Here is a 24207-nt window from a genome sequence, read left to right on the forward strand (position 1 = left end):
TTAAAAATAAAAGTCATATATTTTTTAAATACACAGCTCTTGTATTAAAAAAAAAAAAATAGGGAAGGGGAAAAAAAAAAAAAGCATTTTGCTGCTTTGTCGTAAACATCGGTGCAGGTAATGCATTTGGTCCAGAGGTGGAGTGGAGGTGATCTGCTCGTGGTTGCCACAGGAGAAAGCCACTTGGTTTTGGGGTAACGCTGGTGACAGCTGGAGATCTGCAGGGACGGAGAGGCAGATGTGGCTGGGTCACTCGAAGAGTAGCGGCTACGGAGCTGCGGCTTGAAGTGCGATGGCTTGTGGTCACGCTGCGAGAAGTGGAGGGCGCCTTGTCCCCGCGAGCTGAGGAGCAGGAGGTGAGCTGGGGGCTGGTAGGCGTGGTGACAGGGCCCTGGAAACGCCTGCTAAAACCATCTCAGCCGCTGCACACCGCCGGGCTGCGAGCACCTCTGCCACCTGCTCTGCCTCCCGGATTCCTCCCTAAAATTGCCAGCGTTCCTGCCACCACCTGCAGCCCACCGGGCTGTGCCAGCAGAGGCAATCCGGGGAGACGAGCCGCTTGCCACATCCCTGCATCCCTCCATCGTGGGGGGGTCCCGGGGCTGTGGCCACAGGTCTGCGCCCCCTGGGCACTGCCGCTCTGTGCCAGTGCCCCCAAACGGGGCCGTCGCTGCACCAAAAACTGGCTGCTGCCTTCTGGAGTAGACGGCGACGCTGCCAGGCCCTCGGCCACGCCAACGCGGTGCAGGAGCGGGACACGGAGCAGCCCCGGGGGGGGCACTTTGTGTCCCCGTGCCCCTGTCGCTAAACACCCCGTCACCGTGCGCTTGCTTGCAGGGTTTTATTGGGGACAGTGCAGCGGCATGCAGGGGCTCACTGTCCCAGGGCTGGCTCCCCCCGGCCTGGCACGGGGCTTCTTTGGTCTACGGCTGAGTCTTGTGCGTTCACAACAGTCTGTGTCAGGCCTCCCGGCCGCTCCCCGTGCCCCGTCGCTCCTGGTTGTGGTTCCTCCAGCCCGCCACGGGGCCGGTCCTGCGGTGTGGTGCCTGGAAGAGCCGCGAACGCTGGGGTGAGTGGGTGCAGGCCTCGCTTAGCACGAGGGGCACTGCGCCTCACTCCAGCCTCACCTCCTGCCTCCGAGGATGGGCTGTGCTCGCCGACCACCTCCGGCCTCCGTTTCAGCACAGGCGACCGCCGCAGACGGAGGGGAATCGTCACGGCTGGGGGAAACACACGCAGACAGCACATCACCACCATGCCACCGGGGTGGGGGACAGCTCTGGGCCCGAGGCTGGGGGTATGGCAGCGAAGCAGGGTCCATGTGGGGCACGTTTGGGTGCCGAGCGTGTCGGCAGCTGGCCCCCACTTACTTCCCAGCTCGGCCAGGCACTGCGGCTCCCTGAGCTGCTCCTCGTGGACTGACACAGCCCGGCGGCCGCTGGGCGCAGCCAGCCGCGGCGTCGCCAGGCGATTGTCTGCAAAAGCAGCGGGAGACGGCATCAGGAAGTCGGGCCGCCCCCGGGGCACACCACACGGCCAAGAGTCACCGCTGGTGGTTCGGGTACCTTCGGTGCCAGAGCGGGGCGATGCGGGCAGGGGGGTGCCGGCGGCCGGCTCCCCGCCGTGGCTGACGCGGCGCGGCGGCGCGCTCCTCCCCGGCCGCGGCAGGCTGCTGCTCCAGGCCTCGCGGCACGCCGGCTGCCCGCTCTGCTCGGGACCCGCGGAGCAGCGCCGGGGCTGCTGCTCCCAGCTCGGCCCCGGCAGCTCCGCGTTCAGCTGCCGCCCCAGCGCCTTCCAGGCCGGGCTGGGCTCCGCCGCGCTGCGCAGGGCCACGTCTGCGGGGAAGAGCGGGGCTATGTCCCCCAGACCCCACAGAGGGGGACCAAGGGCTCCCAGGGTTCCTTGACCAGGGTTGGGAAGCCCTCAAGGGGGGTGGGACCCTGCCCAGGTGCCCCTTCCCACCTGGTCTAACCGTGAGCACACCTACCTGTGGACACGGAGTGCGTGCGGGCCTTCAGGGACGGCGGGGAGTCCGCAGAGCTGTCCACGATGTCCCCTGCAAACACAGGACAGCGGCCGGCTTCAGTACACCCAGGTCACCCTGTGCCACCAGCCCCCAGGCCTTCAGGGAGGTGGCACCCATGGGTGGAGGAGATGTGGGCCCTCACCGTCTGACCCAGCTTTCTTGATCTCGCTGTCTTTGCTCTGCAAGGGAAAAAAAAAAGATGGTGAGAGGTTGGGGATGAGAGGCTGGAGGGGCTCAGGAGGGACAGACAGACCACGTAGCAGCCCATATGATGGTCCCCTTGCATCGGGCTAGGTGACAGGGGGGTGGCAGCACAGCTCAGTGTCACCTGTCCCGGGGGGCCACCACCTCGCTGTGTCCCCCGGGAGGCTCCAGCCCCTACCTGCTGCTTCTTGCCCTCGGCGCCCAGGCCCTTGGTGACGCCCATGCGGTGCAGCATGACGTGGACGCGCTGCTCGAAGGAGTTGGGCAGCTCCCCGTCGCTCTTCTCCAGGTGCCTCTTCTGTGGTGGGACAGCAAGACCGTGCCGGGGTGAGGGGCACAGCACCCATCCCTGTGGGGCTTTTGCTCAAGGGTCCCCGTGGCTCCATCTCATCCCACCACCCCCCCGTTGGTGGGAACAGCGCCCAGCCCGCTGACAAGGTCATCCAAGGTGACATTTTGGGGCTGCTTACCTTGTCCTGCCTGACCCCCAGCGCCTCCTCGTCCTCCCCGGGCAGCAGGATGAGGGACTGGGACTTGCCCTCCCGTGAGTACTTGGGTCTGATCCTGCGGGCAGCCTCCGGGGTCTGGCTGTGCTCGGGCTCGGTGCTGAGGGCCCCCTCCTCGGATTTGCTCAGCGCCTTGCCCGGCTCGCCCGCCTTGCTGGGGGCCCGTAAAATGTCACTGAGCATCGAGCGCCTGCTCCTGGGAGCCGCCGCGCTGCCCTCGGGCTCCTTCTCGCACCGCGAGCCCCGGCTGGATTTGGGCTTCTTGAAGGCAAAAAAATTCCCGATTTTCTTCTTGAGGGTGCGGGAGCTGGAGGACACCAGAGGGGCTGATCCGGGGCCGGTCTCCAGCACCATGGGGCTGGGGGGAAGAAACATGGGGAAGATCAGCTCGAGGATGGGTTGTGTTCCCCACCACCCCCCAAATTATGGATCCTGGCTCAAATTATGAACCAGGTCCCACCACCACTCTCTCCCACCCACTTTGCCCATGGAAACACCCCAGGGGGACACAAGCTCTGCCCCGCTGGGTGCCCAGGGCACCGTGTGCCATTCCCCCCAGCATCCCTTCAGGCACTCAGCCAGCACGGCGGGCAAAGACAGCCCTGGGCATGGTCTGCAGGAGCACCACGCGTGGCCATGGATGGGTGCTGGGACCCGTCTGGGGGCTGCAGCCACCCCCCCGGCTTACTGCAGCTCCTCGCTGATGAGCCTCTTGGTGAAGAAGTCCTCCAGGCCCTCATCCACGCGGGTGATGCTCCTGTCCTCGCTGTTCTCATGGACCACGGGCTGCACCTGCGGGCAAGCGTGGTCATCAGCCTGGTCATCAGCCACGGGTGGGCTCCCTGAGCCCCCACGTCAGCCAAAAACCCACTGCACCAACAAGTACAGCCCCCACATCCCGAGCAGCACCCTCCTTGCAGGTGCATTGCCTCTCTGACCCTCCTCGGGGACTCTTGGTGGCCAAGCTTGCCCTCTGGGCACTGCCGAGGCGAGGAGCAGCTGGATGGCACCTCCTCATCTTGCAAGAGGGAGCCTTTGGCAGGGTTTTGAGCCCCAAGAAAATCATCCAAGCCCCCAGAGGGAGATGGAGCTGGTGCCCTGAGAGATCTGCATCCTGCCACCTGCACAGCCGGGCTGGTGCTGCCCCTCGGAGCCTTTCTCACGTGAAACCCACCCTCAGCCACCTCGGGGCGACCCGGTGGCCAGGTGAAGGTCACCCACTCGGTGCCAGGCAGCAAATCTGCCCACGGAGGGAGTGCCCGGCCCTGGCACCGCGTCGGTGGCTTCCTATCGACCAGGCACTTCCCTGCTGGTGCCATTCCAACCCGTAACGCCTTTTCACTGCAGCTGGAGTCTTGCCTCTCCTTCCTCCTCCGACACCGGCGGCGGTGCCCGGCCCCCGCGCTGCGCTGCAGCGTGCCAAGGTGACAGCCCCGGGGCTGCGGCCGAGCAGCTCCTGCTGCTCCTCCTCATCCTCGAGCCACCGGTGAGCCGGCCACAGGTCTGCCCAGCCTGAACACCGCCGGGGCTTTCTGATGCATGCACGGATCCAGACACAGCTTGGTGCTGGGGGAACAAGCTGGCACCATCGGGGTCCAGCCCTGCTGCCACCCACGGGGTTTGGGTCCCCCCAAAGCCCTCTCCCTGCTCGCTTTGGGTGACAAAGCTCCTGGCAGAGGGTGACCCGAGCTGCCGACAGCCTTGCACGCACCCAGCCTCCCCCCCTCTGTCCCCACCACCTCCAGCTCTGCGCCCGGAGCACCCAAAAGTTGCTTTTTGCTTCCAAAGCAGCCGGAGGAGAAGGCGAAGAGCTGCAGGCAGCAGCTGCCCAGCACATCCCACCCCTCTGGGGCTGAGCCCCAGTGCCCGCAGCACCGAGGGCTGCCTTTCACTGCCTGATGCTCCCCAAAACCATTTCCAAACCGTGGGAGAAAATTCATCACGGATGGATGGAGGGACCCGGAGCCATTGACAGGCACACAGCCCCCTGCACGCACTCTGATTTTTTTTTCCCCTCCCCGATTCTCCCCCAGCCCCTGTGCTTTGCATCGCAGAGTCATAAACAAGGAGCGGGTGCCCGCCTGCCCCCCCCTCAAGCCCCCTGCCCGTCCTCCGAGCTCTGGCTGAGGCGCATAGCAGGGAATAATCACATCATAACCCGGCCGCTGCCCCGCGCATCCCGTTTCCCCGCCGACGAAGGGAAAAAAAAAAATAATAATAATAAAAAAAAACAGAACCCATGCCCATCCACCCTCTCCCTCCTGAGGAAAAAAAAACCACCGTGGGGCTCACGTTCGGCTTGCTCGGCGGCTGCTTGTGCCTGCGGTTGGGCCTGGGCCTGGCTTTGGTGCAGTGCTCCAGCCTCTCGCCCGCGGTCGGCAGGTCCATGAGGGCTTCGGCGGGCGGCGTGCCGGGGAGAGCACCGGCGGCGGGCTCAGCATCCTTTGTGGCAGCCGGGCGTGCCTTGCCGCTGGCCGCCAGCTCCAGCTCCGAGGGACCTGGCGAAGGGCGAGAAGCCCACCGATGGCCGGGGGGATGCGGGGATGCTCCGCCAGAGCTTGCGCTGCGCGTCAGCCCCCGGGGTAGCGGCGTTTGCAGCGCAGCCGGGGACGGATCCTGCTGCCACGCCGACACGGCGCAGCGCGCTGCTCCCCAGGGATGCAGGGGGAGGGATGCTTGGGGACCCTCGCAGCTCAGCCCCGAGATGCCCACCAGAGCGAGCGGCTCGCCAAAATGCGCTCCCCTTCCCCCCCCCCTCCTCGCCGCCACCTCCAGATGGGATTTTTGGGGATGGGGTTAGGTTGCGAGGCAAGGGGTGATTTGGGACTGCCCCCCTCTTCCTTCCCTCTGTGTGTTGTTCCAGCCCGGTGGGCAGCTCCCTGTGCTGTCTGGTTAGGGGTAATTTGGGGGAAGAGGTAATTTGGGGGGAGAGGTGGGGATGCTGCAGGGTTTGGGGTGTCAGGGGTCCAGATGGATGCAAGGCACCGGGGTGCAGTGTGAGCACTGCTTCAGCCAAAGCAGACAGGCATCACAGCCACCCCCCTCCCCTAAATCAAAAGCCCCCCAAAGGCTGCTTGTTTTCCCCAGCAGCCCCCCCGCCACGATCCTGACACACTCCAGCTGACCCCGGGCAGCCCACGTGGGCAGGGTTTTGTGGGATAAAACCAGCCACAAAAAACATCTGCACCCTGCAGCACCCATGGGTGATCCCCCCCCTCCATACAGCCCCCAGATGTGACGTCTGGGACACTGAAACCTCCAGAACTGTCCCCAAACCTCCAGAACTGTCCCCAGACCTTCCAGCGTCCCCACTGGGGAGCTCGGGGAATTTTCCCCACTGGACCTCACAAGGATCCTGCAGGAGCATCACACCCCAAATTCACGGTGTGAGCCCCCCTGTCCCTACAACACCGCGGTGGGGACATGGGGACACCCCGGTGTGGATGCCGGCTGAGCAAGCAGGGAAAGCAGGAGAAAGGTGGCCTTACTTCTCACGGTCGTTGTGGGCCGAATGCTCCTGAAGTGCTTGTTCTTCCTCCGCAGAGCCATCTTGTACTGCAAGGACAGAAGGGTGCAGAGAGCTGTGGTGCCCGGCCACCGGTGGCACGGGGACAGCCGGGGGACGTGGGGTCCTCCCGGCTGGAGATCTGAAGGTCTCCTCATCGTCAGGGATCATCGCTCGCGGATCAGCACCGCCATGGATCACCGTGGTGGATCACCCAGCATCACCCCGCTGGGTGCAACCACCGCCCCTCCATCCATCCACCTCCTGCCCAGCTCCCCCCTGGCACCCCAAGAAGCATCTGCACGGCCTGGGTGCTCTGCTGGCTGTCACCCCATGCCACATCCAGAAGGCTGGAGGGGACACGTGTGGCCGGGGGCATGGCCAGGACGTGCCGCAGGCTGTCCGAGCCCACAGAGGCAGCAGGGTTAAGCCTGGCATCATCCCCTAATGCGGATAAAAGCCCGTGGGCATCATCACGCAGCGGCGGGGTCAGCACTGAGCCCAAGGGGGGGACCAAGCCCTACCTCCTCCACCACGAAGCCTTTCTCAGCGAGGTCCGAGAGGTTCCTGCTCCGCGCCAGCGCGGCGGCATCGTCCTCAGCGGGCTCCAGGAGATCCAGCCCGTGCGTGGGGAGGCTCTCTGCCTAAAACCATTAGGAAGCGCTTAAATTATCCCTCCGGCTGAAGCGCGACGTGCCGCTCTGCTCCCTGCCTGCGGCTGGGATTTGCGAGGGGATTTAGGGCTGATTAGCCGGCTGCTGGCCCCGGTGGCACTGGGTGCTCCTGGCCCAGGTGCCCGGCTCCACCCCAGCACCCCACCACGCTTCCCTGCGGGACGTGGAGGAGCCACACGACCTTAATTCTGCCGTGGCCACCTTGGGAGAAGATGTCCCAGGAGGAACATCAAGCAGGGTGGGAACGGTCCTGCTCTGTGGACAGCAAACCCACGCTCACCACGCTGAGTGGTGTCTGCTGAGACCCCCACCTTGCCACGTCCCCTCCGCGGGGTTTGGCCCCCCGGCACTCACCAGCTTGCACTGGGCAGCAGACAGGTCTCCCAGCACGGCATCCACAATGCAGTCAGCCACGGCGGCCGTGACAGACAGCTTGATCTCACTGGGAGCAGAGAAAGGTAACTCAGGGATGCCACAAGTCCCCAACATCGGTTCCCAGAGGAGACATGCAGCGAGGCAGGACGGAGCAAGGTGCCTGCAGCCCCCCTGCCTCCATGCTCCCCTTTCCCAGCAGTGGGATGTGCCTGCAGGAACAGCACCCCGCGGGACTTCCCAGCCCCAAACCGGACACGAATGGGAAGCCTCGCGTTGTTGGGGTTCCCCAAAACCACCACCGAGCCCCACGCTGCTGGAGGAGAAAGGAGCAAGGCACGTCACCCACTTCAGCTTGCTGAAGACGTCGGTGACCATCTGGTCCAGGACGGCGCTGAGGTTGAGGTGCTCCTGGAGGTGGATGCGCTCCGACATGGCGTTGACCAGCTGGTCCCTCACCCCGCTCCTCTGCATCACGGGTGGGCACAGGCTGTGCGCCGTGTCCATCGCTGCCTGCATGATCGCCTGCGGCAGACCCGGGAATTTTTTGGGGAAAAGGGGAGTTTTCGGCACCTCACCAGGAGCTGGGTTTTCTCCTGTTTGTTCCAAGAGATGCTGTGGAGGGTACGGATGGGGGAAGTCCCCACATCTGGGGCTTCACTGCAGGTTGGGGTAGGGCAGACAAGCATCCCATGCTGCTGGCAGCCCCCTGATCTCCCAGCAGCTCCCCATGGGTTCCCACCTGGATTTCCCGGCCGCAGGTCTGCGAGGCTTCCTCCGTGAGACACTCCAGCTTGTGCTGCAGCTTCCCGCTCTGGTACGGGGTATTCCCCGCTTCGTACAACAGGGGCAAGATCTGTGACGGGGACAGAGAATGCATGGGTCATCCCGCGGCACCTCACCCTTGCTCTGCTCAGCCACGGGAGGTCTGAATCCATGGGGAGCATCCCCTGCATCAGCAACGTGCTGGGGCCTCCATCAGTGCCGAGCCCAAGAAGTGAGGATGGGTGCCATGGGCCAGGGGTGTTGCTGAAGTGGGGGCCCCCGAAGCTGCTGCAAGAGGGGTGGGCGAGCAGGGAAACCCCCTTGCTGGAGAGGGGTGTTGGAATATTTTGGGACTTGTTACAGAAAAGGGTTCAAAATGTGTAGCTGTCCTTTAACATTTTGCAAGCTCACACGCAGCTGTCGCGCTGATGATACCGATGTTCACTGATTGCTGGCTAATCACACCGTTAACGAATCAATAAACCACTTTGATCCCAAATCCGAGCCCTTGGGGCCATCTCCCCGCCCCGGCGCACAGCAGACTCACGCTGACGGCCAGGTTGGCGTTCCTGATGGCTTCCTCGGCACAGAGGATGTCCGCCTCCACCTCCCGTCCCGGGCAGGAGCTCAGGATGTCGACGTGCTTCTGCAGGCTCAGGCAGATCTCGTTCACCATCTGGAGCCGAGCGGAGGAGCTGCGTCACCCGCGGGGAACCCGAGCGTCGCCGCCAGCTCCCCTGCACGGCAGGGACGGGGCGAGCTGCCCGTCCTGCCTGCTGTGCTCGGGGCTGTCCCCGATGGGGGGGACAAGGGACGGGGCAGCGTCACCTGCTCAGAGGAGGAGGCCAGGATGCCCTGCTGCAGACGGAAGGTCTGTGCGGGCAGCGCGCGGCGCATCTGGTTCCTTGCCAGGCAGGACTGGAGCTGCAGCAGGAGGATAGATGGATGGATGGATGGATGGATGGATGGGTGGGTGGGTGGGTGGGTGTCAGGGGTCAGATCTGTTCCCCGGACCCCAACCCCAACCCGTGTCCCCTCACCTTGTGCACAGCCTCCTCCGTCCTCTCCGGGTTGCTGCGGTACGCCTGCGCCACGTCGCTCATCGGCAGGGGCATGGACTTGAGGGTGTAGTTCCTGCCGGGGGAGGGATGGGGTGAGCAGGGGGCACTGCCCCGCCTGGCAGGGATCTCACCACGGCAGCCTGGTGGGGACTGCCCCTTGTAGGTCCTGTCCCATGGAGGTCCTGAGCCCACCCAGGTCTGGCTTTGGGGATGGACAAACCATCAGTGGATCAGCAGACCCCGATGGGGCTGCAATGACCCACGCTCTCCATCCACCCACACCAGACCAAGTCCTCTTTGTTCAGACCCCCAGAGCACCTACACGGCCACACAGCAGCCTGGGCAGGTGGATGATTTCCACCCATCCTTCACGGCAAGGAAGGAGAGGAGCATGGGGTCTCCAGGTCCCCACAAGCAGCAGATCAGTTCATGGGATGGTTCATGGGATGGGGCTGGGGAAAGCTGGGGACAGTCTCTTCTGCACGGTGGCAGCGGGTCAGGAGGTCCAGGCTGCTCCTTCCTTACCTCTCCAAAGCCTGAGCCACCTCCAGGAGGCCAAGGGCAGTTGTGTTGTTCCTGTCCCAAACCACGGTCCTGCAAAGAGGACAGGAATGAGCCTTGCCCGCCTGCCAAGCAGGGCAGAGCCTTGCCTGTGCTGTGTCCTCAGCAGCCTCCTTCCCTTTTCAGACACAACGTGGTCAAAAAGGGGCATTTTAGGATCTGGATGACAGAGCCCAGTGAGGCAGTGACTGCATGGGTCCAGCTGTAGCCTCCTGGATCATGCAGATGCAAAAAGGTGGCCAAGACCTGGGACAGGGCCAGCCTGCAGGTACAGAGATCCAGCTGCTCCCTTGCCCTTTGCATGTCACCACGCATGTCACCAGCACAGCTGGCTGTCACGAGAGCAAGATATGGTCACAGCACAGCCAGGACCAGGCTTGTTGTCACAAGGACCATCCTCTGGTGGCATCAGCTTCCCCACCAGGACCATCATATCACAGCCACCAGGGGAAAACAGCCCCCAGGAGGAGCTCTGCGTGGTCCTGCTGCTACCTGAGCTTCGTGTTGATCTGCAGGGCCTTGGCCAACATCTTGGCACCGGTGTCGCCCATGGCGTTGCCGCTGATGTCCAGCGCCGTGAGGCTGGTGTTGCTGCCCAGGGCGCTCAGCAGGACGTTGGTTCCCAGCTTGAGGCGCGACTCAGCCACGGACAGGGACTGGAGGGGCTGGGTGGGAGAAGAAGAGGGGGAGACGTGGCCGTCCCCGTCACCCGGTCGCCCTGCGGAGCTGCAGCCACGCGGTGGGGACACGTGGGCAGCCCCGGGGATGGAGGCTGCTCGGTGGCTGAGGTCCAGGCAGAGGTGGGATGGTTGGGGGTGGATGGGGACGGGTGATACTCACGCAATCATCCTCCTGGGTGAGCTGGACGATGCGGTGCAGGACATCCAGCAGCCCGTCCCTGCGGGAGAGGCGGGCGGTTACGCGCGCACTCAGGGTGCACGGCGCCAGGGGGGCTCCCGGCCTGGGGACAAGGTGCCGCCAGCACCACGTACTTGGATTTGATGTTGAAGTTCTTCCCCAGCGAGACGTGCCGGATGGACTTGCTTCTGCCAATGGACAGCACCAGTGTCACCATGTCGGAGTCGAAGCCTGCGAGAGACGAGCACACTGCGATGCTCCTGGCCCTCCGGAGCACCGAGGTGGCACCGTGGTCCCCACAGGGACCCTCACAGAGCCACCACGTGGGACAGCAGAAAGGTGCAGCCCCTGGCCCTCTTCCCATAAATGCATCTGGGGGAAGCTTGGCATTTTGGTTAAAACAGAGAGTTTTGGAGCATCTGTGAGCCAGGGGGACCAAGAGCAGGATGAGTTTCTGATGACCCCAAACACCTCAGCTTTCCTAGAGGTGTCTGGCTGTAGAGACACTGTGTGAGCTGCTGTGAGATTTCAGCAAGGTCGCTTTAAGCTTTGTGTCCTTTTAGGTGAAATTAAAGAGGCAATAGGATTGATTTCTGCAGTAATTAGGGTGGCTCTCCCATAGCCCCATGGCTGCAGAGGCAGGACAAGGTCAGCAGCAGACAGCAAATTCCCGTGGAGAGGTGGGATGAGATGCAGCCCATGTCTCACCTAGCCTCAAAACCTGAGCCAGCAACGTCAGACTGCTTCGGATGAAGCAAGCTGAGGAGGTTTGTGGCACGAGAGATGTGAGGTGACAATTTTAGGCAGATCCTGAGGCAGGAGGGGCAGCACCCCCTGATGCTGGGTTAAGCAGCAGGGGGGGATTCACAGAGCAATGCCCTGGGCGATGGGTGGACACACCAGCACATCCTCTGAGTGGCCAGGCAAGGGAAGCAGGTCAGGATGAGCGTAAGGGTGCCTGGTGGGACTCCAACCCTGTCCTACACACCCACAGATCCGAGCTGGCCTTAGGGGAGCAGCCTGAGGCAGGAAAACCTCCCCTGGGTGCAGAAAGGGCAACCCACCGTTATCAGACAGATCCAGGTCGCTGATGGCGCTGGCGTCGGGGATGAGATCCTGGATGACCTGGGCCCCTGCTGACCTCAGCTGGGAGCAAACAGCAAGATGTCAGCACAAGGGGAGACCCACGAAAGAGATCCTGCTGTCGGGACGGTCACACAGACCCATGGCACCCATGGGCGCCCTCCCTCACCTCGCAGCTGCTAAGATCCAGGTGCAGGTCGCTGACGTGGCTGTTGTACGCCAGCCCTTGCAGCATGGCCCTGGAAAAGTCCCCAGAGCCACCCATCAGCATGGGCAACGTGGGCTCTGCCCCTCGCAGCCCCATCCAACATCCCTGCAAAGCCCCAGGTGAGAGCACCCGGACTGCATCCACCCCAAATCCACCCCGTTGGCAGGCTCCCATCCCCATCCCACACCTGACGGCATCTGGAGGCAGCTTGGTACCCGCCACGGAGACGTGCCTGAGCGCACGGGCCTGGCTGAAGAACTGCTTGATGTCAGGAGGGACGGCTTTCACCTTCCTGGAAGAGAAGGGCACAAAATGGCATCACCTCACCATCCCCAGCCGCCCGCCTGCTCCCCTCTGCGATCCGGGGCTCACCGGTGCGAGTACGTGTTTTTGGAGAGGTCCAGGTGGACCAGGCTGGCGCAGCATCCTCGGACCAGCGCCCCAAAGAGCTGTGAGGTGTGGGGAGGAGAAATACCACTCAGCCAGGGCACGCAACCCCAAAATGGACCAGAAAGGGCAGGGTGCTGATCCCCACGGAGGTGGATTTGGACTCACAGTGTCCAGGGAGCAGTCGGTGGCAGCCAGGCTGAGGTGTGTGAGCGAGGCGCAGCGGCCCAGGAGGCTCTGCAGGCTCTGCAGGAGAGAGGGGCTCAGCACCTCGCCCGGGACCACACCACCCACCCCACAGACCCCATCAGCGCTGCTCCATGCTCACGGTGGTGTCCTCCAACGCCAAGCTGCCGGGGTTCCCCGAGAGGTCCAGGTGCCGGAGCGAGGCGCCGATGGCTTCGTTGGCTGCGAGCGCCTGGCACAGCGTGCTCATCCCTGCACGGGGGGAGGAGGAGATGGGTTTTGGGCAGCAGCACGGCCTCGCAGGGGGCCCCACGGCCCCTCCAGGAGCACAGCCTGGATGTACCTTTAGCAGCAAGCATCGTCCTGGCCAGGTTGAGGCTCTGCAGGCCCTTGGGTCTCTTCTCAAAGTACCGGCTGAAGGCGATTACCCCTGGTGAGAGCAGAAGAAGCCCTCAGCACCTGGGTGCCTGCACCACGAACAAGTGGGGCAGCGTGGGCCCCACCACGGGCATGGTGACCCTGGGATGGATGGAGGGCTGGGATATAGAGATAAATATCTCGTGTGGGCTTGATCTGGTGCCATCAGGTACCTCTGTCCTCCAGCTGGTTGCCGGCGAGGTTGATGGTGTGCAGGACGGAGTCGGGGTGTCTGCTGAGCGCCTGGGCCATCCTCTGCGCAAAGTCACTGCGGGGAGGAGGACACCGCCGGGAGATGCAGCCACCACCCCGTGGCCTTACAGGGATGCGCCACCATGCCGGCTCCATGCACAAGTAGAGCCTTTCCCCCCACCCAAGGACCCCCACGTTCCTAAATTCCCTGCCGCAGCACCAGGGATGACCACCCCATCCTCCAGCCTCCAGTTTGGGCGGCAGGAGCTCGTCCTGCCAGGTGCTGAAGCGCTGCACCCAAACTTTGGACATTTTAAGAATTCGGCAATGCAGCCACCAAAGCAGCAGGAGGAAGGGCAGGGGATTCCCTACACATCCAGCAACACCACAGGGCCCCCATGGGGAAGCGAGGCCCCCCCGTACCATCTCAGCCCGCTGCTCTCCAGCGCCAGCTCCTCCAGCGTCACCGACTTGCTGAGCATGTACAGCAGCTGCTCGGCGATCTCCTGGTTCTGCAGGGGACAAAGCCGCTCAGATCCCGGCACGGCCATCGGGGACAGAGGGCTCGGCACACGCGTGCACTCACCAGCCTGAAGTCCTTGCAGGAGAGCTTGGTGAACCACAGGTTGAAGGACAAGGCCGCGACGCTCAGCGCCACATCCCTGCGGGGACACAGGGATGAGGGTGTCAGCAGCCATCCCCGCAGCCCCTGCACGTGTCTCCGGGCAGGGTTGGAGTTTGTGGCCCCATCACGAGGTGCTAACCCGTGCAATAACAGCAATCTGGGGACGCTGCAAGCCCTCCGAGCCGTGCAAAGCCTCGCAGCTGCGAGCGGAGCCGGCTGCTTTGCATGGGGAAACGCCTGGCTGATGAGGCCTTCAGCTCACGCCCCCGTAACAGTAACGGGCTGCCTGCCTCGTTTATGTGTTAAAAATGAACTCTGCCCGGCCTCGTGCCCCACGGGACAGGGCTTCTAGCGGTGGGAGGACAAGCACAGGCTGCAGATGTGTCCTCCCTGAGGTGCAGGGTGATGAAAGCTCTGAAGATGAGCAGAGGAGCGCGACGTGCCACCCGGTGACCCCTGCCCCTTGGGGACAAGTGGTGGCAAGGCAAAGGGCGCCGTGCAGCGGGGCCGAGGCACTCACCGGCTCTCCAGGTGGCTGAAGTCCAGCAGGTTGAACTCCCGGCAGTCTTGGCCGTGGTAGATGTTGTCCACATCCTGTCCGAGGGGACAGACACACGGACAGAGCTCAGCGCCAGCTCCTGGGAAGGGCTGCGGTGCCTCAGAGCTTCAAAAAGTCCCCTGGCCATCAAGGCAGCCAAACCCCAACCCCAGCCCTGGGATGTCACCAGCTGGAGCAAAGGGACCCATCCTGCTCCCACGGGGCCAGCAGCTCACCCACTGGACCTCCTCGCGGAAGACAAAGCCGTTGTAATCGCATAAGGCGGCGTAGGTCTCTGAAAACCCACCTGCAAAGAGAAGGTGGCACCGTCAGCCCTGCTTCCCAAGGAGAACACGGAGGAGGACCCCCGGGGAGGGCAGAAAGCAGCAGGACGAAGGCAGGGGCTCTCCCTGGATGGTGGAGCCTCTGCTCCCAGCTGCTTGTGGTGGTTCCCCTGGCACGTTCTGCTTTCCTGCTGCCCACAGAGCCCTGGCCTCACAACCCCGGTGTCACCCCGATGCCCAGTTTCCCCTTTACGATGACCCCATCACTTGAGGAATTAATGCATGTAACAGTAAGAGAGGTATGCCAGGAAACGTGCTCACATCATCATCTTTTCAGCAACCACCTCCTCGTCCCTGCATCCCGCTCCAACCCTCCTCCCTCTAAAACCTCTGGAGCCTTAAAAGCTCCTGCTCCAAATCGGGCTGCAGAAGAAGCCGCTGGTTCTGCAGCAATATCGTACCAGGTGGATGGGAACATCCCTGGCTGCTCACCCTCACCCGTCCTGCCCCTTTTTTTGGGGAGCTGTGTCCCCCCAGCTCCCAGCCTGGGTGTGTGCTCACCGCAGGGCCCCTGGTTGCTCTGCAGCATCTCCTCCAGCGAGTCCGTGACCCTCCGGATCCTCTCGTACAGGTTGGGGGGCGAGTTCTTGAGCAGCGTCCTAGGGAAGGACCAGGGACAGCGTGGTGGCGGGCTGCCAGGGGAGCATCCCCACAGGTCGTGTGCCAAGCCCAGAGGATGACCAAAAGCATTCATCCCACTATGTTCGGGGAACAGGGAGCTCATTTGGCCTCCATCAGCGTGGCTTTCTCCTACCACAAGGACCCAGCAGATGTTTTTTGGACCTTTCTGAGCCCTCTGGTCCCTACAGGACAACCCCAAGGAGCAGAGGACCCTCACCCAGGGGATGAGTCTGGGAAGACCTTCTTCAGTGACATGGTGACGTGGATGACAACTTGCTCCACGTCGTCGAAGGACATGAGCCGGAAGGAGTAAGGGGACGTGTCCGTTTCTATGACAACCTGCAGAGGCCAAAGGATGGGAGATGCCTGAGAACACCGCCAGCGTCCCCAAAACCCACAGACACAGCGGGGACAGCAACCAAACACCCGGCCTCTGCTCGCATCCCCAGCCTATGTGCACAGGTATGGCCGAGAACATGAATTCATTAGCAATGTGATGTGCCAGAACAAGGCATCGATCCGCCCCCAAAATTCAAGTTTAGCTACTGTTTAGCCATCCCAAAACAGTCAGGGGGAGAATAGGGTTTGATCAGCAGAAACTGCAGGACGTCAGTCCTGACAAACCTCCCTCGCTGCCCTGCTGCGCCAGCCAGCCCCTGACGGAGGTTTCCTCCCCGAGTTTCTCTAATTGGGTTTCCAGGCTTTTTTAGCTCCCGGCTCCTCCCAGATCCCATGGCAACACGCTCAGTGATTTAATTACAGGCTGGCTGAGCCACAGGAGCGAGATGGCAGCGATCTGCTGGGACCGCAGCCTCCGGGCTTCTCCAACCCCGGCTCTTGGAGCTCAGACCTGCAGCTTGATCCTAAACAGATCGCATCCCCCCCTGCCCAGCCTGTTCTTTCTGCAAGTGAGCACAACAAAGGATGCTAAAGGGGACCACAGCCCTGCTTTGGGCCCTGGCGACCCGTTCAGGCATCCCACTCCATCCTGCTCCGCTCCCACTGCCTCGGCCGCCTCGCTGTAAGAGGATTAGTGGGGTTTAAAACACCTCCCAGCTAAATTTGACATCGTCTGGGTTAAGCCAGCCACAGTTTATCACCTTGTCCCCGCCAAGCAGGAGCAGCCAGGGCTGCACCCACAACTTGTCCCCAAGCACCCGTGGGTGCCCCCGCGGGGAGGTGGGTGCCACTCACCACGCTGGGCTCTCGCACAGCGATGTCCCTCACCTCCAGGAAGCTGAAGCTGCTGTGCACCTGCATGAGAGGAGGGTTGGGACACAGAAAGGGACCCAAGGGTGCCCCCCCTCTGCCCCACGCTGACCTGGAGTCCCCTCCTTCACCCCAGAGGCCCCGCACTCACCCTGACCGGCAGCATCGCCGGCACCACGTAGGCTCGCCAGGGCGTCAGCACCTGAGGCAGGGGGAGATGGGTGGGATGGGAGCAGGGTGAGGCAGGAGCTGCTGCCCTGCACCCCTCCACATTCAGTACGAGGGGAGAGAGGAGCAAGGCAAGTGCAGAATTCGGATAATGAGGTCTGCAGCTTGCAGCAGAGTCCCCATGTGTGCCGTGGGTTTGGGCCCCCAGCCCCAGCTCAGGCTAACTGCAGAGGGATGCAGTGGGGGACGCTGCACGTACCAAGATAAAGTCGTCGTACTTGGATTTCACCTGCAGCTGGACGCTCTTGACCAGGAGAATCTTCTTTGCCCCCAGGGAGGCGGTGATGCCCTCTGGAAAGACCGGTGTTGGCGTCTTTCCTGCACCCCTGTGCCCGTGGGGGGCATGGCACAACGTGCCCAAGGAGACCCCCCTGCTCCCCATGCCAGGAAGAAGCGCTGAGCATCCAACTCCCCTAACCCACAGCAGCAGCCCCGTGCCCTACTTCCAGAGGGACCAAACACCCAGCACATCCCCCAGGGGTAAGCCTCAGACTGAAAGCTTTCACCCGGTCCCTTCTCCGCACAGCCATCCCGCTCGGGGGTATTTTTCTTTGTGGGTCTGTCCCCACGGGGGCTCTGCTGCCTCGGTTACGCACCCAAGGGAACAAAGGAGAGTAAAAACGAACCGTGCAGGTCCCCATCATCCCCAGGGACCCACCCTGGTCGAGGTGGGAAGCAGGGCTGCAGTGACCTGCTGCTCCTCACCAATGCAAGCACCGGTGGGGCTGCTGAGGCTGCAGCACCTCCAGACCTCCACAAGCTTCTTTTTTAATTTCCCAATCGAATTTTTATTTTCTCCAAACAAAGCCAGGAGGCAAGAGAACTTCCCCAAAGCTGCAAGGTTTCTCGCATCCCTCCCTGATGAGCCTGGGGCAGCCCAAGGCTTTAGCATCACCAGACCCTGCTGGCCAGCAGGAGGAACCAGCCTGGTTTCGGGGATGCTTCTGACCTCAGCAGCATCCTCGAGGAAGCGGGCTTTGCGGGAAGGAGCAGACTCACCCAGAACCCATTGAGCAGCGCCTGCAGGCCCCGAGGAGCCCCGAAACTGCTCCCGCTGGCCCTGGCGCAGCTGCGGGGCCGAGGAGGCCGCAGAGCAGCGGGCACCCACGCGGCAGGAGGAGCAGCGAGGCGGCTGCTGCTTACCTTGCAGCTCAGCGGGGATCCCCCCGGGGGACGTGGCCATGGCGGGGACCTCGGGCGAGCCGGGCGGTGGGATCAGGGCAGCATCCCCCAAGCGCAGCCCCTGCTCGGGGCGAGGGGCACGGTGCCGGGAGGAAGCGCTGAGGTTACCAACCGGCAGCGCTGCCGCCTCGGCGCCTCCTCCCCCTTCCAGCTCTCGGTGCCTCTTCCTGCCCCGTCAGGCAAGATTTACCCAGCGAGCAAGAGATGCGAGATGAGAGCAACACGGCCCACGCAAAGCCTGCGAGACCCCGCGCCGGGGAGCACCCTTGAGCTTTCCGTGGAGGCCAGGAGCAGCATCCTCGAGTTGGAGGCTCCTCGGTCTCTTCTTGTCCTGCAGCCAGCAGCCCCAGGGTGGTTTTTGGGGACACGTTTCTGCCCCGGTGGCTGGAGATGGGTGGTGAGTGTAGAAAGAGAGGCTTCCTGCACGGGGAGGCCAGCCCGGCTCCTTCACCTTGCGTTGGGCACCCAAGGGTTGGTGGTGGTGGTGGTGCAGATGGGTGCTGGTGCCCATGGCGCGGTGCTTCTCCAGAGCTCAATGTCCCAAATTTCACACCCGGGTGCCCCCTGGCCAGCCCCAACCACTGCCCCAAAGCCAGGATGGGAAGCAGGAACTAACACACTGGGCACACACCAACCCCACTCTGCTCTCCCAAGGAAGGCTCCAGATTGGGCAAGAAGGTTGGAAGCAGTCCAGGATGGAGCAGAAAACTGTCCTGTGCAGTGCTGTGGGACTTCACTAGACACAACATTTCTCAGCATTGGTTCAGCAGATGCTACCAGGGACTCAGAAGAAGGTCCTGAGGGAGGATGGTGCGCCCACCCCCATCCCTTTGCTCAGCTCCGTGAGGTTCCCTGCAGCCCAAGGCTTGCTGAGGTCCCTCTGGTCCCACCTTGAGCAGATTGACTGCTCCCTTCCATTTGGCATCAGGCACACACCTGCTGAGACCCTACCTGTTGCATCAGCCAGATCATTAACAAGATATTAATTAATAAGATGTTAAACAGTGCTGGTTGCAGGGTTGATCCCTGAGGACCGTGGAACCACCAACATCAGCTTTCATATTGCTGACCATGACGAAACTGGTGGCCCAGCCAATTTTCCAGCCTCTGGAAACTGACTCCAGAGTGACTCCAGTTTGGCTATGAGGAGGCTGCAGGAGACCACGTTAAAGGCTCTACCAAAGTCCAGTTGGACATTCACTACTCACTTCTTGCCCACACAGCCTCCTTGGAGGATGTCAGGCAGGCTGGATGTGCCCACGACAAGGTGAGTGTTCCCAGTCAGCTCTTTGGCTCTTGTCCACCTGGAAATAGCACCGAGAAGGGTTTGCTCTCAGAGGTGTCTGCCCGAGGCAGAAGACCCAGCTCAAACTGAATGAGGAAAACCAGGCTGTGTGACAGCGCTGGTTACTGAGCATGCATGTGGAAACCAGGTCAGCTGAACAGACTGCGAGGTAGGAGTCAAGGGTGAAGAAAAAGGAGGAGAGTCACAGGTGATTGCTCCCATCCCCATGAAGCCCTTGCTTGGGCCTCTGAAAAAAAATACCCAAAGCAGTCTTTGATAAATTAACAGGCCCAGTCTATGTGCATGAACACTGCTCTTACCTATTTTGTTAACTACTGCTGCTCAGAAATTGTTTCCTCGGGAAAAGCAGAGCAGGAGTTGCCAGCGGTCCCTTGGAGATCAGCCGCAGCTTCCCACGCGTGCTGCTGTCGCAGGCTGCGCCTGGCGGGGCAGGAGCTGCCAAGAAACACAGCACAGTCAGCACAGCAGAGGAGTCGGGAGCAGTTCCTGCAGTCTTTGTCCAAACACACCTCTCAGGCTCCTTTCCGTTCAGCCCAGCCACGCACACAGCTATTGCTGGAGCTGGGGGAAGAGCTGGCAGCATGAGCCTTGGGGTTTCTTGGGATTTGGGGTCACTCAGGGCTGGGTGCAAGGCACAAACTGCGTGCAGACCAAGGATGGCCTCTGCTAGAGCGCGCACAGCTCCTCAGGGCACCTTCGCAGGTCAGTAGTTAAAGCCATCACCAAACATCTTCCACGCTCCACTTGGCAGCAGAAGCCTGTCCCAGTGTCTAAGAGCTCGTGGCTTACCCGTCGGGCTCACGGAAGGCAGACTGACAGCAGTCACTGCAACCCCAGGGACGTGGCATCGATACACGCCGCTGCTACAGCACAAGCAGAACAGGGCAGAGGGATGGCAACAGCCCCCGATGGCTGCACATCCCTGCTCCGTCACACCAGCACACGCTGCAGGACTACGGCTGCCGACACCTTCAGCTTTCTGGCTCACCACAAGGCATGCCTAGCTCCAGGCTAACACAAAATTGCATTTCCTTCGGAGCACTGCCTCTTGTCTGAAGTATCTCTACGGGTTCGTGAGCACACAAGCTCCTTACCCAGCTGAGGAAACGCGTTGGGGTTTGTCCACTTCGTCTGCCAGACCTGGGCAGCCTCACAAGGCAGCCCTGATGTTTACATCCCCACCTGCTGAAATAAGCTCCCGTCCTCCTCAGGATCCCAGGCATCAACCCCAAGACAGCTTTGCTCTGCAAGTTTAAGAAGGACCTCGTCTCAGGATCAGTGACAGGTAGTTACCACACACCTCTTTCAATACTCCTGACATTACTTCTTGCTTAGAGCTGTAAATGATACAAGTGTCAGTGAGCAGCCAGTCCAGCACATTTTACATTACCTGCAAATACCTAAATTTACCTAAATTGCCTAAACACAGCCCCAGCAGAGCAGCTTGGACACCTGGGACACAAAGGAGCTGCTGTAAGGTAGCTCCATGCACTGCCTACGCCACAGTAATGATGCCTGGTTATCTGCACACTCACCTGTGACTGACAGCAGCACGCCACGATTTCATTTCACAGCTTGCCACCCCACATTCAGCACGCTGTAGAGGAACACCCACGACGAGAAGAGCCCAGTGCACTGTAAGCAGCTGCTCCGTTTGCGCAGGCAGGCCTGCAGCATCCTTCCAGGAGGGGCTTTACAGTCCGGAGATCACTGCCAGCTCATGCAGTTGTTATGCCCAAAGAAAGCAGCCGGTGAGCACGCATGTTAATCCATTATTATTTATTAGCTGTACAGCAGTATATTCTCCTTCCCAGCTTTCAAACCCCATTACATATTTTATAACAGTATTTTTTTTCCCATGTTGGCTTCCTAAAATAATGAAAAATATCACACAGTACAGCTAAGTACAAAAATGCATCAACCTAGAGTCTGATAGCTAAACTGATAGCTCTCTTAAAAGCGATACATAGAAGAAAAATTTGTTTGAAATCAGCAAGACTGAGGCTCTATAAAAAGCTTACATATTTTAACATGTGACAGTTTCATATACAGGCATCATTTGTATTTCACATTATTCCTTTTTGTCTTTATTAGAGATCCAAAATTGTGTAATTACTGACCTATTAAAATTTCCTGGCCCAGGTTTTGAGGGCTGCAGTGACCCACTTATAAATCACCACTTCTGCCTTAACATAGGATTCATAAACACAAAATACAACTACAAGATAGAGCAAAGAAAATGTAGTCGTGAAGTTATAACTCAAAAAGAAGGTTAATTATACATGTTTCAAATGCCAGTTTTGTGCATTTCAAAACCAGATTTCATGTGTGGGTTTCTGTTGTTCTGCAAGCAATAGTCTGGGTACATCTCTACGTGATTGGTTATCAACAGTTTTTCCAACATTTACACTCTATCGATCTTCTTGTCACTTAGTTCAAAAGGAATTAAAATACTGGGGTTTATTTAAACTGCATTTTTGCATACCTCTTAATTAATGGAAAAAGATTTAAATGTAAAAAAAAGTTATTTACAAGCTTGACCATTACAGAAATGCTTTGCAGAAAGCAAAGCATATTAAGGACAGAAACCAGTTGGAGCATGCCAAAACTACCGTGTGCAGCCGACTTGGAGAACCGGAGCTAGTCAGTGGGGAAAAGCAAAAAACATTTTAAAAGTCTAGAACCCTCCCAAGTCTGCATTTACAGTTAAAAACACTACTGAGAGAAGGAGGCTCAAGGACTCTGGGAACTGGAAGGGCAAGTCCGGAGTGGTTTACCACATACTCTAGTCAAGGCTTCCACTTTTGTATAATAAAAATTGTTGCATGTAAAGCTGGCCCAAGGACCGTGTTTACGATGCAGTTCAGAGCAAAACTAATCAAGCACCTCACAGGAAACCCTCAAGGACTCCAAAATATTTCCTAATGTTCCATGATCCTGTAATGCTAACATAAAACAGCAAGTTCTAGTTAAATCACATTCTAACATCATTTTGAAGTTTTATTTCCCAGTATGTTTGGTAAAATGGTCTAAAATGATGCATTTCCCAAAGCCAAGAAAAAAGGTAAAAGGAAAAATAGATTTGAGCCGCTTAAACACAGCCCAGGCCAGTTCAGTCATCCAGCGTGGTCTTCCTCCATCACCGGTCCATCATGCTGAGAATCATCTCAGGAGTGAGGTCTCCGTTTGGAGCTTCCACTACAGCAGGCTGAGCTTCCTCCTCTTCCTCTACTGTTTCTGCATCGGGTTCTTTCTTTACTTCAACTATAATATTTTCAATTTCACCAGTGTTCTGGTCTTCAACCTGAATGATTGCTGCAGCTAGAAGGGCAGAAAGAAAAGGGTGAGGGAGAAGAATTACACCTTTTTTTTTTTTCTGTTGTTGTTCCAGAGCTGGTCTCATCAGATGATTTTTTTAGTAGGCATTTAGACTCTTGCATGGAAAGAGAAGGCGGGGCCCACAATGAAGGCATTCCCACATCAGTGCAGTGATTCACTCTGCTTCACTCATCTAATCATCAGCCTTCTGTTTCCTTGCCTCTGTATAAATACTTGCTACCAGCACAAGTATCATAAGGTACACTGGAACTTTAAGACATTATACAAAGGGGATTTTGCAGAGTAATCCACAAACAAGGCTACACCAATGTCTGGATGTGTATCCAATCAGCCTCTCTTCATTCATGGTGCAAGGAAAAGCTTCAAATTTAGGTGAGTCTGGTGACACTAGTGACAGAGTCAGCACAAAATGCTTCCACAGGTTGTTATTCTAGGACGGCCACAAGGACACATCTGTAGCACTGAGCAGACAGCCAAACCACTGGGGAGCCATCACCCCCTGCAGGAACAGATTTGCCTTTCCTGCTTTGTTCCTAGTTGGTTGTTTTGTGTTTTTTTTTTTTTTTTTGAATTTTAGACTTTGCAGAGTTATTGATTTTTATTCTTAAGGAGAAAACTCTACAGTTGAAACTGTCTGCACTCATGTTATGCTCAGCAGTGTGTTCACTTGTGGTTGAAGTGTGTTAATTTGTGGTAATATCTGCAAAAGCCTGCAAAGGTCAGAATAACACAGTGATTGTGCTAACAATTACTTTAACAGTAACTGTACATTAATACACACACCAACTAGGGAAAAAAAAAAAGAGCAGTTTGCTCATCTGTGAGTTTAAATAATACTAAAAAAAAAAAAAAAAAAATCCTCTCCTTTTTGCATAGGCTGAAGCAATTATGCATCCTCATGACCAGGAAACACTCGTAACTCTTTTCAAACCAACAGTGTGGTCTTTGCAAAGTAGAGGCAAGTACAGTTATTTATTTATTTTAAATTAGCTCACTTGAGGGGATCAGTTCTCTTGTAAGAATTGCCAAATCCAAGGAACAAAGCAGTTCAAGCAGAGTAACACGAGCTTCAAGCAGTGACTTACGCTGGGATTGTTTTGTTTGAGTGGCAGCTTTGCCTGGTGGTCTTCCTCTTCTTTTCTTACTGGGAGGTGGTGCAGGAGCCTCTTGCTCGACTTCTGGTTCAGCCTCAATTTCTACTGCTGTCTCCTCCTCATCTTCATTATCATCCAAATCTGGTTCAGCATTTTCCTCTAAAAGAAGTATTGTACCAGTTAAATCTCCAGTTTAAACAAGAACGAAACATCTACCTACAGAAAACCACCAAATCCTCATCCAAAAGGAGTCAAGTCAGGGGAAGAAGGCAAACAAGGCCTTTGTCGAGACCCTGGTGGCACAAACTGCTAGTTACCTTCACACTAGAGGCGACAAATGGCCATTTAGAAAGGCAAAATGAAACATGACTATGTTAGACTATGCAATAAAAGCCCATGAAGGAGGTCAGAGAGATGTTGGCCAGATGGGGAACCCAAACACGACACTGCTGGGCTACTCCCAGGCCCATCAGAGGGGCCATCAGCCCACTGCAGCGCCACCTGCACAAGAGCAGGCAGGAACCCAAACCAAGGACTCTCAGGAACAAACACCTCGTCTAAGCCACTCCCAGGAGAGCCATCAGCCCCCGCTGTCTGAAGTGCTTCATCACAAGGGTCTGCTTCACCATAGCTTTGCTCACCGTTCTTAGAAATGTAGAAGTTGCAGAAACTCATGAAACTGCAGATCAAGAGATAAGAACAACACTGCACCCTGC

The 24207-nt window shown here is 59.0% G+C and overlaps 2 protein-coding genes across 5 annotated transcripts in view; both read right to left on the reverse strand.

Annotated features, from left to right (window-relative positions):
* Positions 1-85: 85 nt before the first annotated feature.
* CARMIL2 (capping protein regulator and myosin 1 linker 2) lies at positions 86-17862 on the reverse strand. Its single transcript, XM_082769900.1, has 40 exons — positions 17714-17862; positions 16770-16861; positions 16494-16544; positions 16328-16387; positions 15351-15472; positions 15014-15111; positions 14405-14475; positions 14151-14224; positions 13592-13667; positions 13429-13517; positions 12987-13081; positions 12740-12826; positions 12539-12648; positions 12379-12456; positions 12196-12272; positions 12011-12115; positions 11785-11854; positions 11597-11678; positions 10667-10763; positions 10515-10572; positions 10167-10339; positions 9639-9707; positions 9093-9186; positions 8881-8976; positions 8600-8728; positions 8030-8143; positions 7637-7812; positions 7270-7357; positions 6766-6885; positions 6225-6291; positions 5029-5234; positions 3425-3528; positions 2701-3094; positions 2409-2528; positions 2169-2205; positions 1988-2056; positions 1566-1835; positions 1371-1475; positions 1128-1220; positions 86-1046 (listed from the first exon to the last, which is right to left on the reverse strand). Exons 1-40 carry the CDS (start codon positions 17751-17753, stop codon positions 874-876), a joined length of 4329 nt encoding a protein of 1442 aa, XP_082626026.1. The 5' UTR covers positions 17754-17862; the 3' UTR covers positions 86-873.
* A 2964-nt stretch (positions 17863-20826) lies between these two features.
* The window catches only part of CTCF (CCCTC-binding factor), a 35131-nt gene continuing 31750 nt past the window's right edge, over positions 20827-24207 (reverse strand). For all 4 annotated transcript variants that reach the window (XM_082769873.1, XM_082769870.1, XM_082769871.1 and 1 more), the window contains 2 exons: positions 23483-23650; positions 20827-22379 (listed from right to left, as the gene is read on the reverse strand). In XM_082769873.1, the coding sequence (XP_082625999.1) occupies positions 22198-22379; positions 23483-23650 (350 nt within the window). In that variant the 3' untranslated portion in view covers positions 20827-22197. The remainder of the gene's footprint in view (positions 22380-23482; positions 23651-24207) is intronic.

Source organism: Aythya marila (assembly GCF_965140915.1).
Source record: "Aythya marila genome assembly, chromosome: 12".
Taxonomy (NCBI): domain Eukaryota; kingdom Metazoa; phylum Chordata; class Aves; order Anseriformes; family Anatidae; genus Aythya; species Aythya marila.

Excerpts from the sequence above, each read along its gene's own strand:
- CARMIL2 (XM_082769900.1), bottom strand. The coding sequence starts at position 17,753 with ATGGCCACGTCCCCCGGGGGGATCCCCGCTGAGCTGCAAG. Across the intron at positions 8,977-9,092 it reads CGGAGGAGGCTGTGCACAAG|CTCCAGTCCTGCCTGGCAAG; the intron begins GTGAGGGGACAC and ends CTCCTGCTGCAG. Across the intron at positions 7,813-8,029 it reads CCTGCGGCCGGGAAATCCAG|GCGATCATGCAGGCAGCGAT; the intron begins GTGGGAACCCAT and ends GGTCTGCCGCAG.